General features: G+C 46.3%; 4 protein-coding genes across 8 annotated transcripts in view; 2 read left to right on the top strand and 2 right to left on the bottom strand.

Annotated features, from left to right (window-relative positions):
- The window catches only part of LOC117142328 (serine proteinase stubble), a 28,697-nt gene extending 17,111 nt beyond the window's left edge, over positions 1–11,586 (top strand). For all 3 annotated transcript variants that reach the window (XM_033306241.1, XM_033306240.1, XM_033306239.1), the window contains exons 3-11: positions 6,213–6,275; positions 6,973–7,572; positions 7,773–7,966; positions 8,059–8,375; positions 9,070–9,475; positions 9,912–10,101; positions 10,177–10,474; positions 10,704–10,853; positions 10,909–11,586. In XM_033306241.1, coding sequence (XP_033162132.1) covers positions 6,235–6,275; positions 6,973–7,572; positions 7,773–7,966; positions 8,059–8,375; positions 9,070–9,475; positions 9,912–10,101; positions 10,177–10,474; positions 10,704–10,853; positions 10,909–11,043 — 2,331 coding nt within the window. In that variant the 5' untranslated portion in view covers positions 6,213–6,234 and the 3' untranslated portion in view covers positions 11,044–11,586. The remainder of the gene's footprint in view (positions 1–6,212; positions 6,276–6,972; positions 7,573–7,772; positions 7,967–8,058; positions 8,376–9,069; positions 9,476–9,911; positions 10,102–10,176; positions 10,475–10,703; positions 10,854–10,908) is intronic.
- Positions 11,587–11,958: 372 nt separating this feature from the next.
- LOC117142331 (MICOS complex subunit MIC27) lies at positions 11,959–13,026 on the bottom strand. The gene is made up of 2 exons (XM_033306247.1): positions 12,710–13,026; positions 11,959–12,646 (listed from the first exon to the last, which is right to left on the bottom strand). The coding sequence occupies exons 1-2, from the start codon at positions 12,859–12,861 to the stop codon at positions 12,118–12,120; spliced, it is 681 nt and encodes a 226-aa protein (XP_033162138.1). The 5' UTR covers positions 12,862–13,026; the 3' UTR covers positions 11,959–12,117.
- A 304-nt stretch (positions 13,027–13,330) lies between these two features.
- On the top strand, positions 13,331–15,927 carry LOC117142329 (growth hormone-regulated TBC protein 1-A). Its single transcript, XM_033306243.1, has 4 exons — positions 13,331–13,660; positions 13,741–13,967; positions 14,040–14,671; positions 14,733–15,927. Exons 2-4 carry the CDS (start codon positions 13,939–13,941, stop codon positions 15,062–15,064), a joined length of 993 nt encoding a protein of 330 aa, XP_033162134.1. The 5' UTR covers positions 13,331–13,660; positions 13,741–13,938; the 3' UTR covers positions 15,065–15,927.
- An 88-nt stretch (positions 15,928–16,015) lies between these two features.
- On the bottom strand, positions 16,016–17,466 carry LOC117142330 (twist-related protein 1). 3 transcript variants are annotated; one of them, XM_033306244.1, is made up of 5 exons: positions 17,420–17,466; positions 16,894–17,087; positions 16,572–16,830; positions 16,250–16,461; positions 16,016–16,194 (listed from the first exon to the last, which is right to left on the bottom strand). In XM_033306244.1, exons 1-5 carry the CDS (start codon positions 17,464–17,466, stop codon positions 16,067–16,069), a joined length of 840 nt encoding a protein of 279 aa, XP_033162135.1. In that variant the 3' UTR covers positions 16,016–16,066. The 3 variants fall into 3 exon arrangements, with proteins under 3 accessions (XP_033162135.1, XP_033162136.1, XP_033162137.1); XM_033306245.1 differs by having other exon boundaries at positions 16,587–16,830; XM_033306246.1 differs by having other exon boundaries at positions 16,253–16,461; positions 16,587–16,830.
- Positions 17,467–19,515: the final 2,049 nt, after the last annotated feature.

The raw sequence follows: 19,515 nt of genomic DNA, 5'->3' as shown, positions 1-19,515 counted from the left end.
GAAAGTCATCGAGCAGAATAATTGTTGCAATGTGGACGTCTTCCCTCCGGTTCCATCCATGTGCCATGTGCCTTGTGCCATATGCCATATACCAATACGACTTCCATCCTATAAGATACCATACCTTACAATCCCATCACCATCATGCGGCAATCAAAGCGAGCGCTCATAAAGCACAATTCACTTGCGCGTAAAACTAAATTTGTACTCCTGCTCTTAACCAATTTCGGTGTCTCTGGGCCTTTTGGCCCACCAATTGCAGTGTTGGCAAGCGGCGTCAGCAAACTGTGACCGTCTTTCGGATGCCTACGGCGGTTATATAATTTTCCGAACCCATTATTCCATTTGTACAACTTCAGGCGAAAAATTATTTAAATGCGTCAAAAATTTCTGTCGCTTTGGGAAATGGTGAAATAATATCAGTGCGATAGTATAATTTCTGACTATTACGGCGATTGGGAAAGACCTTGGTCTCTGGGGGGGGGAAGTTATACAACAAAAGTGCAGTGCCCTTGGGCATCACTCAGTTAAATTGATTGTTTGCTTTTCACATTTACTATTTTCGGGTATTCGATTATTAAGCTATTAAGGGTCCTTAGTCATTGTCTATCGTAAGAGGTAGAATTCATTCGTTAAGTTTTATATTCATTAAATTCCATTTAAATATTCCCCTTTGTTTCACATTCTAACCACTTTTAAGGGTCATGCATAAGTAGTACTTTAGTGTAATATAAAGCAATTGTAATTCTGCAAGTTACAGCATAGAAAGAAATGTATGATATAAGCCAAGAAATTCCCACCAAAAACAAAGACAGTAGAAAATGACTCTGAGTTTAATCGGGGTCATGAGGGGGGTTTACTTTAAAGGAATTATATAAGTGGCTTCATTGTTACTCCATAAATGTCGTTTGCAGTCAATCAATAAATGAGAACAACAGAATCTTGACCAGGTTCGGGTCACATAAAAACACAAATCAGTCAGCTATTATCCATTAAGGTGATTTTATGACATCAACACAGATACAAGATACAATTTACAGCTACAAGCCGCAATCAAAGTCTAGACGACGAATGCAATCGCTGAATTAATCATTGGCCAACAGAGAGCCTCCGAATGAGTGGCCAAAGTGGCGAGTGAATGAATGAATGAATGAACGAGCGGCCTGTGATTATGAATGGCCAACACAGATGTATAATTATTTCTGCATTAATTGCGAACACAGCAATTAACACTCTTGACACTCATTTTGCCGAGCCGAAGACCCAGTTGAAATGAGTCTCTGGAGGTGTGAATGGGCTTGAGTCCATCCATCGGTTCAATTGATGGGGCAATGCGGCACTCCTTCTCGGCCACCGGCCATTCTATTTTCGCCACTTTTCTTTTCTAACTTTCTGCAGCTCATCTGCCCGGAGGCCCTCTTGGCAGCCACTCGAGTTGTCCGCGAATGGGACAAGTGAATGCTGATTGACCCACTGGATGGGTACGATCCATGGCCATGGGATCTCTACCATCCGCTGCGGGCATGCTCAAAAGTGATGGCAACGTGCACTTCATGCAAATTAACGATAAGACAGGCGGTGTCTATCCCTTGCAGTAACAGCACTTAGGGACATTTACTTCGAGCTCTTTTCACTTTCAATCTGTCAAATTGTCACACACCAAACTAAAAGTGGCAAAAAGTGATTGCCCCTGCACGACTTTGGCTCAAACATTTTTGCCTGGCATTTTTTCGGGCCGAAAGTGTTACGCTTGCGATGCAGAGACTGTTACTTTTCGAAACTCTGCTTATTTTTTTTGCCGTGATTGAGGCCCTCATTTACGGTCAATTCGGAGCGTTACGGTTACGCACGTGTTGCCGTAACTTCCTCAAGGGACTGCGACTGGAACTGGAACTGGGCCCGATCATGATCGTGAACGAAATGAGGTCTTTCAATTTACCAATCCATTCAACTGGCGGGCCCTCAGCGACCGTTATGAAATCGAAAATGAAGCCATTTAGAATAGGTGCTGGGAGAAAAGCCAACTGGAAATGAAAACCGAATTAATTATGCCGCAGAATGGAAAATAAATTACGAGAAGTCACTTTAGAACCCGACCTTAAAAGCTGCCCCGTCATGCGGCTAGAGCCTGGCCAAGACAAAGTAAATGTTTGGACAATGCCCAGCCAGCTCACCCCTTTTATGTGATTCTTTGGCAGCGGGAAAGCCCATGCCCATGCCCACAGAGCGAAGAAAAGGAGGGAAAACAAACAAACAAACAAACAACAAACCGACAACAATAACAGCTGGGGGCCCTCGGGGCAACTTAACTCTGCGGTCAGTCAGAGGTGCAAGTGCAGCAGCGAGTGGAGTTGCATAGCACTTGACCATGCCCACCGGCCATTGGTGGCCACCAACCGCTGCCCGACTGGCTGACCATTGGCCATTAGCCGCGTGAGGTTAATAAACCAGGGGAAACCAACCAAGCCCACTCTCGAGGTGATTTATGTTTGTGGCCCAGTCTCGGAAACTTAACAGGTTGGAAACGTGTTGCTTTAATTTCGGACCGACATACAGATCGGCAAAAGCCGAAACTGATGCCTCCGGCCAATGACACGGCGGAGGATGCGTTACACATTGCGTATGCGTAATGCGCCAACAGGCTGCAAATGCAATTAATTAGCGCTCGCATTTGATTTCAATCAGCGAACGGGCGCCAGGCTGTTACAGTCGCTCCATAAAGTTTACTGACGAGCTCGAAAAAGGAAAGTCGGGGCATAAACAGCATCCTGAGGTATTTATTACTTACAAACGAAATAACTTGAAGCTAAATTGCAAGAAATAAAGAGAAAATGTGAAAAGATTTAACAACTCAATAAGAAAGTGCCAGGTACTGGATCTATGCATTATACGTTTCAAATTAAATCACAATTTCATCAATAGAGCCATTAGGCTCCATGTGTTAAATGTGTAAAAGACTCGTAAAATTTAACAACATTACTCTCTCAACTTAATGACCTAGGTGAATAATTGATTTTATTTGGGATAAAAGTGATGTCATGCATCTCGGAATCACTGTTAAATTATAACTGCATCTTTGAGTCATACATTATTCATCAAGAACTTTGGCTTGGCTCGTAAAACGGTTTCTGGCCATTAATCCCTATATCAAATGGCTGTCATTTATCATGCCCGATTATAGAGCTCCATATTTCCTACAGCTATTCTCAGTTATAACGAGATTTTAAACACTTCTTTCAATTTACTGCACTGCTTCCGCTGTTCGAGACTCGTTTCGCTTAGCTTTTTTGATTTTCACATTGATAAGCGGTCGACTCAGGTGCAACGACTTTTCCCCCTCACTGTTCTAAGTACTCATATCGTTCCCAGCTCGGATTCCCCATCCCAAGTGGTAAGGCAGTCGTCGTAGCATCGAGCGACCGCCTCCAGGTATGGATGGCATGGATTTCACATGGCCGGCCACTCAAAAATTGTGTTTGCGTTACGCGCAGTGATTATAACAAGCTTCGAGCCCCTTCTTCACTTTTTCTCGCTCGCCAGGCCTCTTTCACTATCTCAAAAGATGCCGCCAGCCCAGCTTCATCTGGGCTGTTTGGCCCCTTGCCCCCTTCGAAATAAACCCTTCTACATACGCACAAAAAATTAGTCTTAAGGAATGTTTGTTAGTTTCTCGTAAGCCTTTTGATCATATAACAAATCAATATGCAAAGTAACTATTTTCCAGTGTACCATTTACCTGAGTATCTGGCTGCTTAAGTCGCTTGTGGCTAGTGCAATCCAGTTGTTTATCTTTTTCATTAAGCTGGGCGGCCTGTCATCTGTGCCGTCGCCTGTCGATTGACAAAACGCCTACCGGGTAAGCGTCTTCCTCATCCTCCAGAGCTGATAGCAGATACCACTTGCTGGAGCTGGAGATGAAGCTGGAAGCTGGAAGCTAGTGACTGGCCAGATGCCGATGCCCCCGGACGGGAGTGCTCTTAACTAAACGAACTGAGACTTTCCTCACTTTACCACACGCCAATGGAAGTGGAAAGGGGCAGGGGGCGGCGGAACTTAAGTGACTGACGCAAATTGCGCAATTGTTATTACAATTACTCTTTTCTACTAAGTCGGCTGCTGCAAGCCCAGCCTTGAGTTCAAGTCAGCTACTCAGCACGTACTTGCACTTAGCGAAAAAGGTTGGAGATTCTTTGAAGACAGTGAGAAAGTTGCTAGTTCTTCTACAACTTCAACTACATTATTTTATAAATGAAAATTCTTGGAAAAAGTCAAAATATCATCCAAACGGATTTTTTTTGAAAGTGAAAACCAGAGCAGAACAATTATTAAGCCACTTTCGATAAAAGTACAGTTTAAACCAACTTCTGTCTGCGCTTCAATTCCGATATGAACTAAAGAAATCTAGAGAATCCGTTGTTAGCATAGATATAATATTCCAACTACTTACCTTTAATTAATTTAAGTATCTAGAGATTATTTTTGGCAGTGAGTGCTCCAGACTTCCCAAAGAGCCGACTAACACTGGCAGGTCATGTTGAAACTCAGCCGAGTTGGGCTAACATTTTTCTAATAGCTCTAGCATTTTGCTGGAAAATCATTTGGCCCCTGGGCTGGATTTGAGTCTTTGTCTGTCTGGGCCTGAGTCGATGTCTGCCCATTTGACTGTTTGTCAGAAGACCAGTGGTGCTACTCGTCTTTGACTCGTTTTGGGCTACTAAAGATAGTCATTAGCACGAGAGATTGCTGTTGCTGCTGCTACTACTGCTACTATTTTTTACCCGCGTCTGTTTTGGGGCGTTTAAACGGGGTAATTACGTTTCGGGTATTTTTCGACCAGTTCTCTGCGAAAAATAAGCCCAAATCTAAAGAAGGCAACGAAATTGAAGAGAAGTAAAAACTTCGGCTGCTGCTGCTGCTACTTTCGTTGAGGAAATGAAAACGTAACGAAATCGATTTCCAACGGTTCATGCGCTATAACTTCATAGCTTCATAGGTCTATAGCCGGCGTGTGGCAGGGGCAAGCACATCTTTACCCCCCGCGCCCAATTGGAAATAGAGTTATTAGAAGTGAGCAGCGCTAACGTTTCGTTTGCGTTTCTGGCTCAAAGGAGTCTGCAGACCCGGCCAATTGATGAATCGATTCGAGCGACCCATGAAGAACTCGGCTCGAAGTCGGACACACGATGTGGGGAAAAATGTTCGGGGCCAAAGCTGAAATTAATCTCGAGGCACATGTTCATCCGCCGCTTCCACATCCACATCCACATCAACTCCAACTCAAACTCCAACATCAATATCAATTTCGGTTTCAATCAACATGGACATGAAGCGTTTTCCAAGCCAATGATGTGCACAAAGTATTTGGTATCAAATTGCATTCAAACGATTTGTAATTATAATCAACATTAAGATGATTAGGCGATAAACGGGATTTGGCTGGGGCCGCGCTTTGAGTATCTCATGTATGAGTGTGTCGAATGAATGATGTTTGGGTATCTACATTTTCCAATGAGTGTTCGATAAATATGAATTAATCCATGAGAGAGGTTTGCTCCATACAAATTCGTATGAATATATTAATTAATTTAAGTATGTAAATTTTTTGTTTTTGATGGTTCATCTTAACCTGTCTTTACTTTCTATTATCATCAGAACATTTAAATCAAAATTTATTGATTAAGTGAGCCCATTTAAATAAAGTTCTACCAATTACTGACTATTTACTCACTCGAACCTCTATTTGGAAGTTCCTTCACCTCAGCCATCCATGAGTTGCATCATATTCCCAAGTGTCACAAAATTGCCACGATCCCGCCCCCAAAGTGTTGTCAGCACATCCATTCACATGGCTCCTTTCCGCCTTTCCCCCAGTTATCATCGTTGCATATGAGCTTCATCATGATGATGGCGATCTTGTGATTACGATCTGTGGCCGGCTAATGCCGCAATCTCGTGTGTGTGGGTTGTCTGGTGGGTGGGCCGTTTGAAGCACCACCAGATCCACCGGCTCCACCACATGCATGCCAAACTAAAGTTAGACATCCCACAGTTAGCCTACTAATTACAGCCGGAGCTCATTGCGCCCGGCATTCTCGATGGCAGTACAAACATAAACCATAGCTTGGCACAATAAAAAAGAGCATACGATTTTCTAACAACAAACTTTGGCTAACCATACTGATTATTACCATTCTCCGTGCAATCCATTGCAGACATGCGCCCGGCACGTTACCGATGAAGCAGCCAACTTTAATCAGACCCAGACTCAGAAACAGGTGAGTTGACAACCCGAGGGGGTTGGATGGGGTATATAATGGGGCACGTGCAACTGGGGAGGCAGCGATGTGTGCTACCAGTTTAGGTTACAAACCATAAAGGCAAACATCTAATTTGGCCAGCAATGGATTGGCTAAACTTTAATTAAATTTGTTCAAAAGAAAAAATAGCTATTCCGCTTTGATGAGCTGCAGCGAAGAGGAGTACGAAAGGGGTGGGGCAGCACTGGGGTGCACTTGCTTTTGGGACAAGAAATTATTAATTGTAGCATGTGTCGTTTGACGTCGCCGTCGTGCGATCGCAATAAATTTTTTCCAGTCTTGTTCAACAATAAAACAAGACAAGAGCCACGAAAAAAGCTGATTATGAAGCAAAAGTGAAAAGTTGTAATTAAACCAGTCACTGACTGCACGGCGAGCAGCACAAAAACAAACTGCAGCAACATATGCAGCAGTAGCAGCAGCAACTGCAGCAGCAGCAGCGGCAGCGGCAGCAACAATCATAAAGAGTAGAAATCGTTGCCTGACTTTGGCTTTTTTTTTTCTTGCTGCCACTTTTTGTGGCGACAAGTGCGCTTAATTAGTGGTGGACCCAACGGCGGGGGGTGGTCCCAAACCCAAACAGGGTTCTGGTGGATGGGTTCCGGCAGGCGAAACAAGACTAATGTCCGAAAACTGTCATGCCCGTTCCTTGCAGAAGAAGCACACCAGCGGCAGCCACCAAGATGTGTCCCAAAAGGCATTGGCTAGTCAACAGCAGAGCAGCGGGCTCGCGAGGATCAGGAGGAGCTGCGGCGCGGAGCAGGCGCAGTCTAGACCAAATAGTAGAAGTATTAGTAGCCTTAATCGTAGTCAATTGCCTGGCCACAGCAGCAGCGGCGCTGATCACACCGCCCGACAGCCTCGAGTCACTGGGCTCCCTGGGCATCCCGTCATCCTCCGCCTCCTCCTCCGAGGACGACGATGACATGACTAGCGGCTTCTACCGCAGCCCGCACCGCCTGGAGGGCTATCCGCAGTTGCAGCAGCTGCAGCGCGGCCAGAACTTCAAGATCAGCCCCAAGCCGTGCTCCTTTGGCCGCGTCGAGGGCACCTGCATGTTCGTGTGGGAGTGCATCAAGTCCGAGGGCAAGCACGTGGGCATGTGCGTCGACTCCTTCATGTTCGGCTCCTGCTGCACGCACAACTACACCGACAACATCGTCCTGCCCCAGACGGCCTTCTCCTACACGAGGCCCACCAAGCCGCTCACGCTTCGCCCGCGACCGCCGGCAGCGCCCTACAAGCCGATGATCAGGTAAGAGATTACCAATTGATGGAAACTTGTGTTCTGTTACGAATGTCAATAAAGATTTAAGATCACTATGTCAGTGTAACTTCATCAGATTAACAAATAGTGCATATAAAAGCGGCTAGAAATATAGCATAATATATCTAAATTATTATAATTTTATAACTATACGTCTTACTTATTTCCCGATGAATTACCGTTCGCAGCGGCATGACCACCATCGAGCGGCCTCATGGCGCTGGCACCCTTGTGATTCGTCCTTCGGGTCCGCACCACCAGGGCACACTGGCACGCCCGCATCCGCCGCCCTACCAGAGCAAGCCCACCACTGCCTCGGATCTGCAGGGCTCAGCCTCGCATCCCAGCTCCAGTTCCAGCTCCAGCTCTAGTTCGAATCCCAGTAAGTGGAGCGCAATGAGGATGGGCTTGGCGCCCCCGCCCAGCGGTGATGCATTGTTAGCATGAATTGTAACAAACAAATACTATCCGCAGATAGCATTTGGCATACTTCGACCCAGCAGCAGCAGCATCAGCAGAATCAGCAGAACCACTGGCAGATGACCACCGAGCCGAGCTTTATTACCAAGCCGCGACCCACCGGCTGGACCAAGCCCGGCATCGTCAATTTGCCAATGCCCGCGCGACCCTCCAAGCCGTCGAAGCCCACAAAGAAACCGATTGTCTACGACCGGACACCGCCACCGCCGCCGTCCGTCCCACCGTCCACATCCACCTCGACGACATCAACGTCGCTGATTTGGCCGGGCCAGACGCATCCCCCGCAGCCGCATCGCCCCACCAGGCCGCAGGTATGTAAATACGAGTCTGGTTCGGCTTTTGGGTCCAGGTCCAGGTTCATGTTCTGGGTGCTGGGTTCTGGGTTCTGGGTGATGCATTGATGTCGAAAGCGAAACAAACGAGCCACGAGGTCATTTACTCCTCGACTGCGACTGGGACTGGGCCTCCAACCTCAGCTCCATAATGGCAGGCCACAGCCTTGAGGGACATTTTATTGTTTGCACAATGCGGAGCCGGAGCCAAAAGTTGATGTAAGATTCGCCTGCCGCTCTCAGGGGTGTGTGTGGAATTTAGGACTCTTCCAGGAATGGGTACCTTAAGCAGAGCATCCCACTTGCCACTAACTTGAAGCTCAGGAATATGATTAGCATATATGGGAATTCGAAGAAAACTGAAATGAGCTGGGTAAATGTTTATGCAGCCCAGTTAATTTTAAAGATCACGTTCATGGGTTGTAAATACTCCATTTAATTCTGTTTTAAAAGTCGAATCACACTTTATTTTGTTAGAGCATCCAAACTTTCATTTAAAACCCATAGAAGGTTGCATAGTTAATGCAGATTTAGCGGCGAAATGAAAAATTGATTCTTTGCGTGGAATGGGAATGGAAATGGAATGGGAACGGGCAATGGAGAATGATTTGCCGCCGGACGACCCTGGTCGAGTATTTTAGCATAATGTTTACCACTTTGGCCTTCCTTGCAGCTGTCACCGGGCACATCATTAGCCGCATCCTCGTCCTCACACTGGCCATCGTCAACCACCTCATCCACCACATCCACAACCACGACAACAACCACTCGTCGGACAACCACAGCGGCGACCACAACGAGGAGGACCACGACAAACAAGCCCACCAGGCCCTACCAGCGGCCCACTACGGCGATCTCCAGCTCAAGCGCCTCCACCACTTCGAGCAAGACTCCCACCACGACCAGGCCGATTAGCTCCAGCAGTTCCAGCAGCAGCATCATCACCAGCTCCCAACGGCCAACGCACCGTCCGCCGGTTCTGGCCACCTCCGGCATCGAGACCAACGAGATATCAGACTCCTCCATCCCCGACGCCGGAGCTCTGGGCCATGTGAAGACCATTTCGGCGGCTCGCAGTGGTGAGTGACAAGCCCTTGCACTTGGGTAGACCATTTGAATGACCCTTCAATATATGCTTGCTCATTGTAGATTATAGCTTATTAGACATTATTATTATTATGTTTTCAAAAATATGAAATAATTGGGTATATTTTAAAGATATACGATATCACGACTCCAATTTTGTTAGTAAGCAATATCTACAAATTCTGGTTACAATTGTTTACTGATAGGGAATTTTTTAATTTTTTAAATTAAAGATATATTTCAATATTAAACTCAAGTTTCGATAGGAGCAAACTTTTTTTTCTTCATAAAATATCTCTGTAGATTGTTAAAGAATCAATTTGTGAGAGGTTTCGAGATACAGTTCCCCAAATAAGATACATTGATATGTACAACTGACTTCGCTAGCACCCATACTGACAATGCAATTTGTTATTGCTGCAATTGCAGAGTGCGGAGTACCGACTTTGGCGCGGCCCGAGACGCGAATCGTGGGCGGTAAGAGCGCGGCCTTCGGTCGTTGGCCCTGGCAGGTGTCGGTGCGGCGCACCTCCTTCTTTGGATTCTCGAGCACCCACCGTTGCGGTGGCGCTTTGATCAACGAGAACTGGATAGCCACCGCCGGACATTGCGTGGACGAGTGAGTGGATCAGCCCAAAACCGGACCAGATCCAGATCCAGATCGAGCTAATCCCTGCCCCTCTTCCATTTGCAGCCTACTCATCTCGCAGATACGCATCCGCGTGGGCGAGTACGACTTCTCGCATGTGCAGGAACAGCTGCCCTACATAGAGCGCGGGGTGGCCAAGAAGGTGGTGCATCCCAAGTATAGCTTCCTCACGTACGAGTACGACCTGGCGCTGGTCAAGCTGGAGCAGCCGCTCGAATTCGCGCCGCATGTCAGTCCCATTTGCCTGCCCGAGACGGACAGCCTCCTAATTGGCATGAACGCCACGGTCACCGGCTGGGGTCGTCTCAGCGAGGGCGGCACCCTGCCCTCCGTCCTCCAAGAGGTGAGTGTTAACACGACTTTAAGCTTCATTTTTAGAATGCAGCGACAATGATAACCGCTGCGAATCGAACGCAAAAGATTGTCGGTGTGGTTCTAAATGGAGCGATTGCAATTAGGAAAAGTCAGAGAGATCATAAAGGGATTTCCAAAGTGAACTTAAAGATCTATATGATAAATCTAAAAATAAAGTTAAATGCGAGACACAAAGGTAATCTAATACATTTTAATAGGTCTCCGTGCCGATTGTAAGTAACGACAATTGCAAATCGATGTTCATGCGAGCTGGTCGCCAGGAGTTCATTCCGGATATATTCCTGTGTGCGGGCTATGAAACGGGAGGGCAGGACTCCTGTCAGGGCGATTCAGGAGGTCCACTGCAGGTAAGATGCCGGATGAAGCAACCCTATGAGATATATGCTAATACACATTTCGCAGGCCAAGTCGCAGGATGGGCGCTTCTTTTTGGCCGGGATCATCTCCTGGGGCATTGGCTGTGCCGAGGCCAATTTGCCCGGAGTCTGTACGAGAATCTCCAAGTTTACGCCGTGGATACTGGAGCATGTCAGATGATGATCAGAAGATACTGACGGCGGCAGATCGACTTTTGTTATTTGTTTTAATTTATCAGTTGTATCTATAAGTCTTGTGTGATTTATCTTAAAGGAATGTTAAGCGTAGTTAGCTTCAATTTAACAATTTTAACAGCTTGGCCTTGTGGGCCACTGCCACGCCCCTATCCACACTCACCCACTCACTTACACACACACACACACACAGTCAACGCCCACTAATTTAGTCTAGCGAAATGTTAGCACCGTAAGTTGTCTAACAAGGAAATCGGTCGGATTTCGAATGGGATTATCTATTTGTACATAGCCGAAAGGGATAGGGGGTTTGGGAGGGGTAGGGGGGATTGGGAGTCATTTGCATGTCCACAAGTTGTTGGTATTTTAGTGTAGTAGTATTTAACAATTAACTAAATCTATATTTATTGTAAACAAATGCATGCAGACATCCGAACGTTGTTTGTATCTTGCCCAAAGAACAAGTCTATCTATAGCGATGCAAAAGCTCGAGAGCAATAAAAGATTACTGAAAATATTGTCTAATAAATAATGCCGCAATCGGAGAATTGGTCCGCTCGAGATACCCATCGCTATAAGAGCCGATTTCCTCCTCAGCAATGGCAGCCCCCGAGGGCACCGCGAATGGACGGCCAAGACCATTCACACAATTTGTAGTCATCGCCATGTTCGGCTGCGGGCCATGGTCATTGACGATGATGATTGGCACAATCGGTTTTGCACGTGGGGAGATGGAGGATGGGAGACATCCGCAGCCGACACTTTCCTCCGGATTTCACTTTTCAACAGCTCACTGGCGTGACATTTGACTTGACACCAACACCTCAATTAATCACTCGAAGATTCATGTGAGAGCGGGTTCTGGCCACGGCCCACACACATTTGCCAAGTTAAACCGCCGTTTCACTTTTGGGACGCGAGGCCAATTTATTTCTGGCAACAAGAAAAGAGATAACTACTTTCGGATAGAATTCAAGCTTCATACAACTTAAATCGATGCACACTTCACGGCCGGATGGAGGTGGACTAGGAGTTCCCCTTTAGCGGGAGCGGGCACTTCCTACTTCTTTTTGGGGAAGATTAGATCCTTTGCCTCATCGTACAGGTCGCTGGCCATGTACTTAAGGTCCTCCAGCGAGGTAGGGAAGGGCACTGCGGGCACTTCCTCTCCTGGCTTCACGCCCTTGATGAAGTTGTAGGCCACGGCGAAGATCTTGCGGCCCTCGTAGAGTACCACGCGGCAGTTCTCTTCCGCCTGGCGGGGGTAGCACATGGAGGCGACTGCACCTGCTCCAATGCCCGAATACAACACCTTCTTGATGAAGCCTCCACGGGCGGCGAAGATGAAACCAGCCAGACCGCCCACCACAATGGCTCCGCTGCGGTGCAGGGAGTTCTGGGGCTCGTTCAGCATGTCGATGGTGGACTGGGTGTGTGCCTTGGCGGTCTCCACGTAATGGCCGACAATGCCGGCTTGATCGGCCACCGCCTTATATCCAGACTGCACCTCCTCGCGCACAAAGCGGACTCCGGCCTCCAGGTTCTTGTGCAACACAGAGTCTTGTGGTGGATGCCGCTCTGGCTTGGGTCTGCGGGTGCATTAAAGGAGTATCGTTTAGGTTGGGACCTTTTTCCTGCATTGGGGCACTCACTCTGTCTTGCGCAAGCTGCCGTAGATGGGCAGCTCGCTGGGCCGGCACACCAGGCTGCAGTCCGCCGCACTGGAGGCTGGTTTCTGGGGCTCGGGAGCCGCTTTAACGGCAACCGCCGCCATGATTCCCATCGTTGCCGTTCTGCGCAGCATTTCGAAGTGGTCAGGAGGTGGATAAAGTGCCTCGCTGGGTCGATCGGAGTGTGTGTACACACGGAATTTGGCCAACTGTTTGGTAAATTGCTTATTTTACATCAGTTGTTAGACATTGCGTAATTTGTCACAGCACGATGCGACTGAATGACGCATGACGACGAATGAAAGCAGTGGGTGATTCGTGCAACAGATGTTCACAGGTGTCACGTGTGTCATACCGGTATTGCTATTCGCTTAATTTGTTAGGTCATCTATTTTCTGCATTTGACGATATAAACTAATCAACTTATTTAAATTTTTGCTCCAAATCTTAAATCGTGTGAAGATTTTTTTTATGCCATTCAGCGATTATTTCCTATTTTTGGTAACTGTTTGGATCTTAAGCGATATGTAATAAAGCAGTTCGATATATCGCATTACAAATATCGTAGATTTGAACTAGTTCCCGGTTGTGCCATTTTCCCAGTTCGTGACTCTGGTCACTCTCCACAAGACGCGAATTTTATTAACCAGTAAGAACAAAAATATGAAAACTCAAGCCCACTGATAAGCGGACCAGCAATCTTCAATGAAATCACTACTTTTAAATAATCTGCATTTGACCATCTGCAAGCGCGCGTTAAGCGGAGCCAACGCACTCGCCCACGCCCACCCCCTTGTCACCTGTCCGTTGGCCGCCCACCCAAATCGGTCGTCGGTCCGTTAATGTTATCAGTTCAGCAGCGGAGGCAGCAACAACGTCGAGTGGGCGCGCACAAAAGGCCACCCATCGCTCAAGGACGAGGCGTAGGCAGAGGTAGTGCCAGCGAAGGCCAAATGGGCTTATAAATAAATGAAGGGCCTCCAGTTAAAGGCAATATTTATTGACTTTTGCAGCAGGTTCAATCCGTTGCAGTTGCAGCGGAAGCGGCAGAGGCGCAAGCAGCGACGTAACCGCACAACGTGCGCCGAATACGAAATCTTTTTTTGGGGCCATGCCACGAGCCACGAGCGGCTGACAGGAAATCGTGGCCAACGTCGAAGAAATCCACACTTCTCCACTGTGAGCAATAGAAACTCTAGTCAATAGTTCATATGGATGCTACCGCAAGTTCAAAGTTCAGGTGAGCAGTCAGTTATATAGTAATTATTTTCACTTACGCATATCTTTACGCATTTAAACCGCACGTGGTTAGCGATGTGGACGAATATGGCTTCAAGCGTGGCGACCACTTCGACTATAACAACTACTCAAAGTTCATGGATGGTTACCTGAAAACTTTAACGCGACGCCGCATGAAATGGGAGGCCATTCTGCAGCAAAACACCGATCTCACCCAGGTGGACGCCAAGCTGAAGCGTTACATTCGGAAGGGCATTCCTGGTCCGTACCGTCCCGACGTCTGGATGAAGATATCTGGAGCTGCTGCCGCACAGCGTCGCTCGCCGGATCTCTTTCGCAACCTGCTGCGCACCGAGCCCTTCGACAAAGAAATCAGCGATTCCATATCAATCGATCTACCTCGTACCTTTCCCGACAATATTCACTTCGATATGAAGAAGCAGCGGTTGTACAACATTCTCATCGCCTACGCCCATCACAATCGGGACGTGGGTTACTGCCAAGGTCTCAACTACATAGCCGGCCTGCTGCTGATCGTCACCGACGATGAGGAGAAGTCCTTCTGGCTGCTCAAGCATATCGTTGAAAACATCGTGCCGCAATACCATTCGCATAATATGGCCAACCTGCTGAGGGATCTGGCCGTGTTCCGGGAATTGGTCATCCGGCGAATTCCCGCTGTAAATCGGCATGTTGATAACTTGGGTAAGATTTAGGTTAAAAAACAAATTCCATAATCGGTTGCTAACATATTTTTTTATTGTAGGCCTGCCATATCCGGTGATCGCTAGCAAATGGTTCATCTGCATCTTTGCCGAGGTGCTGCCCGTGGAGACTGTGCTACGCATATGGGACTGCGTCTTTGCCGAGGGCTACAAGATCGTTTTTCGTGCCGCCCTAACCATGTTCGTTACTCACAAGAACGCCATTCTGGGCTGCGATGATATTGCTGCCTTGGCCAACCTATTCCGGGATACCATGATCCAGGACAACATTGTGACGGACTGTCATGGCTTTGTTGAGGCCATGTTCAGTCTGCGTTTGAAGAGAAGCGAGCTGGAGAGCCTACGCAAAGTGGCCGTGCTTAATCCGGCCTAAGGAGCCAGTGTGGAAAGGGCTCCACGACCAATAGATCAAACAACAGCAACAAAACCAAAAACAAACTGGAGAAGCAATCGAAAATTCAATTATTAGGAGCGTAGTTCAACCGTGTCATTGTGTTTATGTTCATTATTGTGAGTGTGCATTATGTAATCGTTTCTATTTAGTACATACCTATATGTGCGCGCATTTGGCCAACACAATTTGAGTATTAGCCAACGAAATATGGTCGAGTTACCAAAGCGAAATTAAAAATGGAACAGAATTGAAGAGATTAGTTTAACCGCATATGTACATACGTACCTATGCCGTAGGAGTAGTAGCCAAAAGTTTCTAGTTGATATCTTCCGCATGTAGTCCAAATAGAGCAAGTACATACCTATTATATATACACACATGCCTAACCATCGGCAGCGCATTTAGCCCTCGTTTTACCCAACAACAAACAGTTTGTGTTCTAAGTTATCTTGTTGATCAAAGAAGTATTTATTTTCGAGTATGTGTACTTTGATAGGGAGCTATGTTAATGTCTACGTCTAGTTGAAACATGTATTTACTTTTATAATATATAAATGCTTTTAAAGTTGTTACATAGTTCACTAACTGTAAAACGTCTGTTAGCTGCAACTGGTTTGTCGGTTTGTCAAATCGGTTGCCCAATACTCAATACTATTTACAAAAGATTTATCCTGAAATATAATTTGAGGAATTGATTTGTAAATGCATTATCCCGCGCGCCTTTGAAACCAATAACTATTTATTAAACACAGTAGTGGGCTTCAATGGCAGATGGGTCTTGTATTTCGTGCAGCCGAGACGCTTTTCAAATAAAATACTATTGCTAACTGTTAGTAACTGTAGAAATATGTACAGCCTTAAACTAAATTGGGAGATCAAAACCTAAAGGGAAGACTTTGTAATCTTTGGGGAAGATCAGAAACTTAAGTGGTAAGTGCTTTCAGCAGTTGATGGGCTAAGGCTCAAATTTATAGGGTGAATCTACGGCATTCCGCAATGAGCTCCGCACATGGGTTCCGAGGACAGAGCCAACGAGGTAAGCAGGGTTCGCCTACCAGGATGTACTCCGAGATTCTCCCAGTTGATCCAGGACAGACGAGCTGTGAGATCTGCGAAGCGAACCGTTTATTGACCATTTATATTCCGACCAAATTCTCTACTCACCACTCGTATTCCAATTGGCCCTGTCCGCTTTGATCTCCCCGCGCAGACACTTCTCCACGTAGGTTAGGGGATCGTAGTCGGTTTGTAGTACCTCACGGAGCAGAGATATGTAGGCGATGGCAAGCCGCAGAGTGTCGATCTTGCTCAGACGTTTCTCGTACGGAAATGTGGGTACATGGACCCTTAGCTCATCGAAAGCCGAATTGATGCTGCTGCAAAGCGCAAGAAATATAAAAAATAAAGGAAAGCTTGTTAGTTATAACTTCTGGTTAAGAGATCGTGGGATAGCAAGTTGTAAAATGGAAAAGACCATTTGGTGTACCCAGTTGGGGCGGACCTCTGGATGCGTTTCCTTTCCCGCACATTGGCCGCCTGTCGCTGCATTTTGTAGCTGGACGCAGTTGCAGCTCCCACGGATCCATATCCAGGATTGGGACCACCTGCACCGCCAGGAGTAGCAGATCCTGCGTTGCCGCAACCTCCTCCACTGCTGCTGGCACTGGGGCTGTTGCACATTAAGGGCGCTCCTCCCCCGGAATTGTGCACCCCCATTGGGTTGGTAGAGGAGTCAAGTAGATTTTCTGCGGGATTTCAGACAGATATTCAAGGTGTCTCGAGGTAAATACATTGATTATCCGTCTTACCTCCGCTATGTTGCATATAATGCTGCTGGATGTGACGCAGGTTGTTGGAGCTCAGACGCAGTCCAGAACTGCCACCGGCACCTCCCGATCCACCACCTCCACCGGTGGCGCCTCCGCCTTGATGCTGACCCGCATAAATGCAGGAGGGCAAATCGTTGATCAGATCATCGTCGAAATTGTGGAAGGGTAAATGGCTGTCGGCGAAAATAAGTCGCATTACTTTTTGGAAAATTTAATATTGTAATTAGTTTAAGGTAAGAATTGCCCATTTGATGATTAAGACTGTATTGTGAGATACCGACGGCACTGACGAAAGTCAGTTCAGCTTTTGGGTAGACTCCACTTCTGCGCACATAAATAAATAATTATATTTATTTTTTATATACGAGCAATTATTCAGTTATTTGATTAAATAAAAACGGAATAAGTTATTCGTTTATGTCGCACAATAAAATATTTTTAAATTTTATCAATAAATTCAGTCAATAATTTAGGTATTTAATCTATATATTTTAGACATCCGTACCTAATGGGCGGCGAAGACGACGAATCTGGCAATTGATTTCGGGACATTTTCTTAACAAATTTATTACTTTTTCACTGAACAATATTAATCTAATTAAAATCTGGAGCAACTATTAACTTTTCCGACACTTCTACGCACTTCCGTTGTCCAATAAGTTAAAAACTTTAGTGAGTCCATCTCCCGGGAATTGCGAGCCTTTTATAGTGCCGCAGATCCAATTGGAAATGCCACAACTCTGGCCAGGACCTTTCCACCCCTAAACGTCCTTGCAGCCAGTTACCGTGCGCCCTCTACGAGATGGGCGGAGCTTGGCAAGTACAGGGTGTTTGCCCTGCAAATGGAACGGATGCTGTGGGAAATTCGTTGGACTAATTCGCCTCTGGCTACCCTTCAATTGCTGGGCGTAGATCTGGACTTCGAGTTAATAATGGTAGTTGATTTGCACATCTACTTTTAAATCTGAATGACTTTTGTTCAGAGACATGTTTAATACAAGCCATCCCTATTAAATTTTTATGTTTTAAGTTATTTTAAGCAAAATTAATAAATACAAATATTTGTATTGTGATTTCATACCTTTTAGAATATATATCAAGATTTATCTAAGCATTTCTTAAAAGCACAAAAGTATCCCCTTGATTGTAGCACAGCTTAAGTCACCCTAGCCGACACCATACCATTCCAGCCACTCCCCTTTACGATCCAGCTCCATTCGCTTTGTGCTTCCTTCACCTGTTTTTGACATTCTGCCATTATATTTCGCACAGCAGGAAGTCGCCATGTTTGAGTCCGCCGCTTTGATGATGGGGGAGGACCAGTGGAGCTTTGCGGAGGCAGGAGACCAGTCTAACCCTACGCCAGATAACCCTGCCGCTTCCCCTACTAAAGTTAGTTTTTACAACCATATGGGGAAAAAGACATACGATGAAATCTGCTGGTAATCGGAGTAAGATATAGGGGCCCATGGACCTGTTGATTTGACTCGACTAAAGTTCCATTCCCACGGGACGAGGACACAAAGTAGAGTCAGGGCAATTAGATCTAAGGCAGATAGCTGGTCGCTACATTTCACGGCTCATTTAACCTAACCAGAACAAGAAACAGGATCAGGATCAGAATCGGGATCTGGAACCACTCGAAGCCGCAGTCTTTGTCAGCAGTCGTCACGGGGCAATTGTTGAAATTGAATTATGTTTATTTGATGTTTTGGTTTGCTCGCAAATTAGCTACGTCAGCCACGTCAAAGTGGAGAATTCCCGCCCAGTCGGGCGACCTGGTCGCGTGCCCTAACCCGAGGCGCGAAAATCCCGAGCAGTCCGATCCGCAGAACAAAAGGACTGGGCATATGTCAGGGATGCGGATGCGCAAACCTTTTCATTACCAGACAAATTTGCTTGTCGCACGCGTCGGCGCACACTTCGCACACCCCTCGCACCCAGAACCCCGAACTCTGATGACAGTAATCAGTTTTGATGGAGGGTAAGTGCCCGAATCCTGTGCAGAATTCGAGCTCAGACCGATTGAGCTGAAGATAGAATTGTGGTGCCGCGAACAAAGCTGACATCCTTAAGTGAAATCTTGTTACCAACCAATGTAAACACGATTGTTAATTTAACTTTTGCAATTGCCGCAGGAAAGCCGCCCTTTAGGCCGGTACTTCCCCTAATCCTAACCCTAACCCATAACCCACTGAGGTGGACTTGTCATCGCACCACAATTAAATTATCGCATTTCAAACGAGTGCACCCAAGGAAAAGAAAATCACGAACTGTGGGAAAACCAAAAATAAATAGAATAAATATCCTAAATCCATTTGATTTGCATATAAGAGTATTACTTGAAACGTACCTTAGGTCTAAGCCGTATGGAACATGCCAATTTAACTGAGGGTTATAAACGTAAGTTAGGGTTAAGGTAATTTGAATGGGAAGGTTGTGAGAACATAATATAATATGATTGAGCATTTGGACCTATGCGTTTAGACTGGACTTAGAACTGTGACTATCTACCATAAAAAGTTCTTAAAATAGTAATATAAAACTAATCTCTTAAACTTGGTGATTTCCAATCATATACAATAATCATCTAATCAAGCT

The sequence above is a fragment of the Drosophila mauritiana genome, chromosome 3R (genome assembly GCF_004382145.1).
Source record: "Drosophila mauritiana strain mau12 chromosome 3R, ASM438214v1, whole genome shotgun sequence".
In the NCBI taxonomy this organism is placed as follows: Eukaryota; Metazoa; Arthropoda; class Insecta; order Diptera; family Drosophilidae; genus Drosophila; species Drosophila mauritiana.
The sequence above is the reverse complement of the archived record's forward strand: the minus strand, read 5'-3'. Positions and strand labels throughout refer to the sequence as shown.

Excerpts from the sequence above, each read along its gene's own strand:
- LOC117142331 (XM_033306247.1), bottom strand. The coding sequence starts at position 12,861 with ATGCTGCGCAGAACGGCAACGATGGGAATCATGGCGGCGGTTGCCGTT. Across the intron at positions 12,647-12,709 it reads GGCAGCTTGCGCAAGACAGA|ACCCAAGCCAGAGCGGCATC; the intron begins GTGAGTGCCCCA and ends ATGCACCCGCAG.
- LOC117142329 (XM_033306243.1), top strand. The coding sequence starts at position 13,939 with ATGGATGCTACCGCAAGTTCAAAGTTCAG. Across the intron at positions 13,968-14,039 it reads ACCGCAAGTTCAAAGTTCAG|CGATGTGGACGAATATGGCT; the intron begins GTGAGCAGTCAG and ends GCACGTGGTTAG. Across the intron at positions 14,672-14,732 it reads TCGGCATGTTGATAACTTGG|GCCTGCCATATCCGGTGATC; the intron begins GTAAGATTTAGG and ends TTTTTATTGTAG.
- LOC117142330 (XM_033306244.1), bottom strand. The coding sequence starts at position 17,466 with ATGTCCCGAAATCAATTGCCAGATTCGTCGTCTTCGCCGCCCATTAG. Across the intron at positions 16,462-16,571 it reads CAGAGGTCCGCCCCAACTGG|CAGCATCAATTCGGCTTTCG; the intron begins GTACACCAAATG and ends TGCGCTTTGCAG. Across the intron at positions 16,195-16,249 it reads GGCCAATTGGAATACGAGTG|ATCTCACAGCTCGTCTGTCC; the intron begins GTGAGTAGAGAA and ends TTCGCTTCGCAG.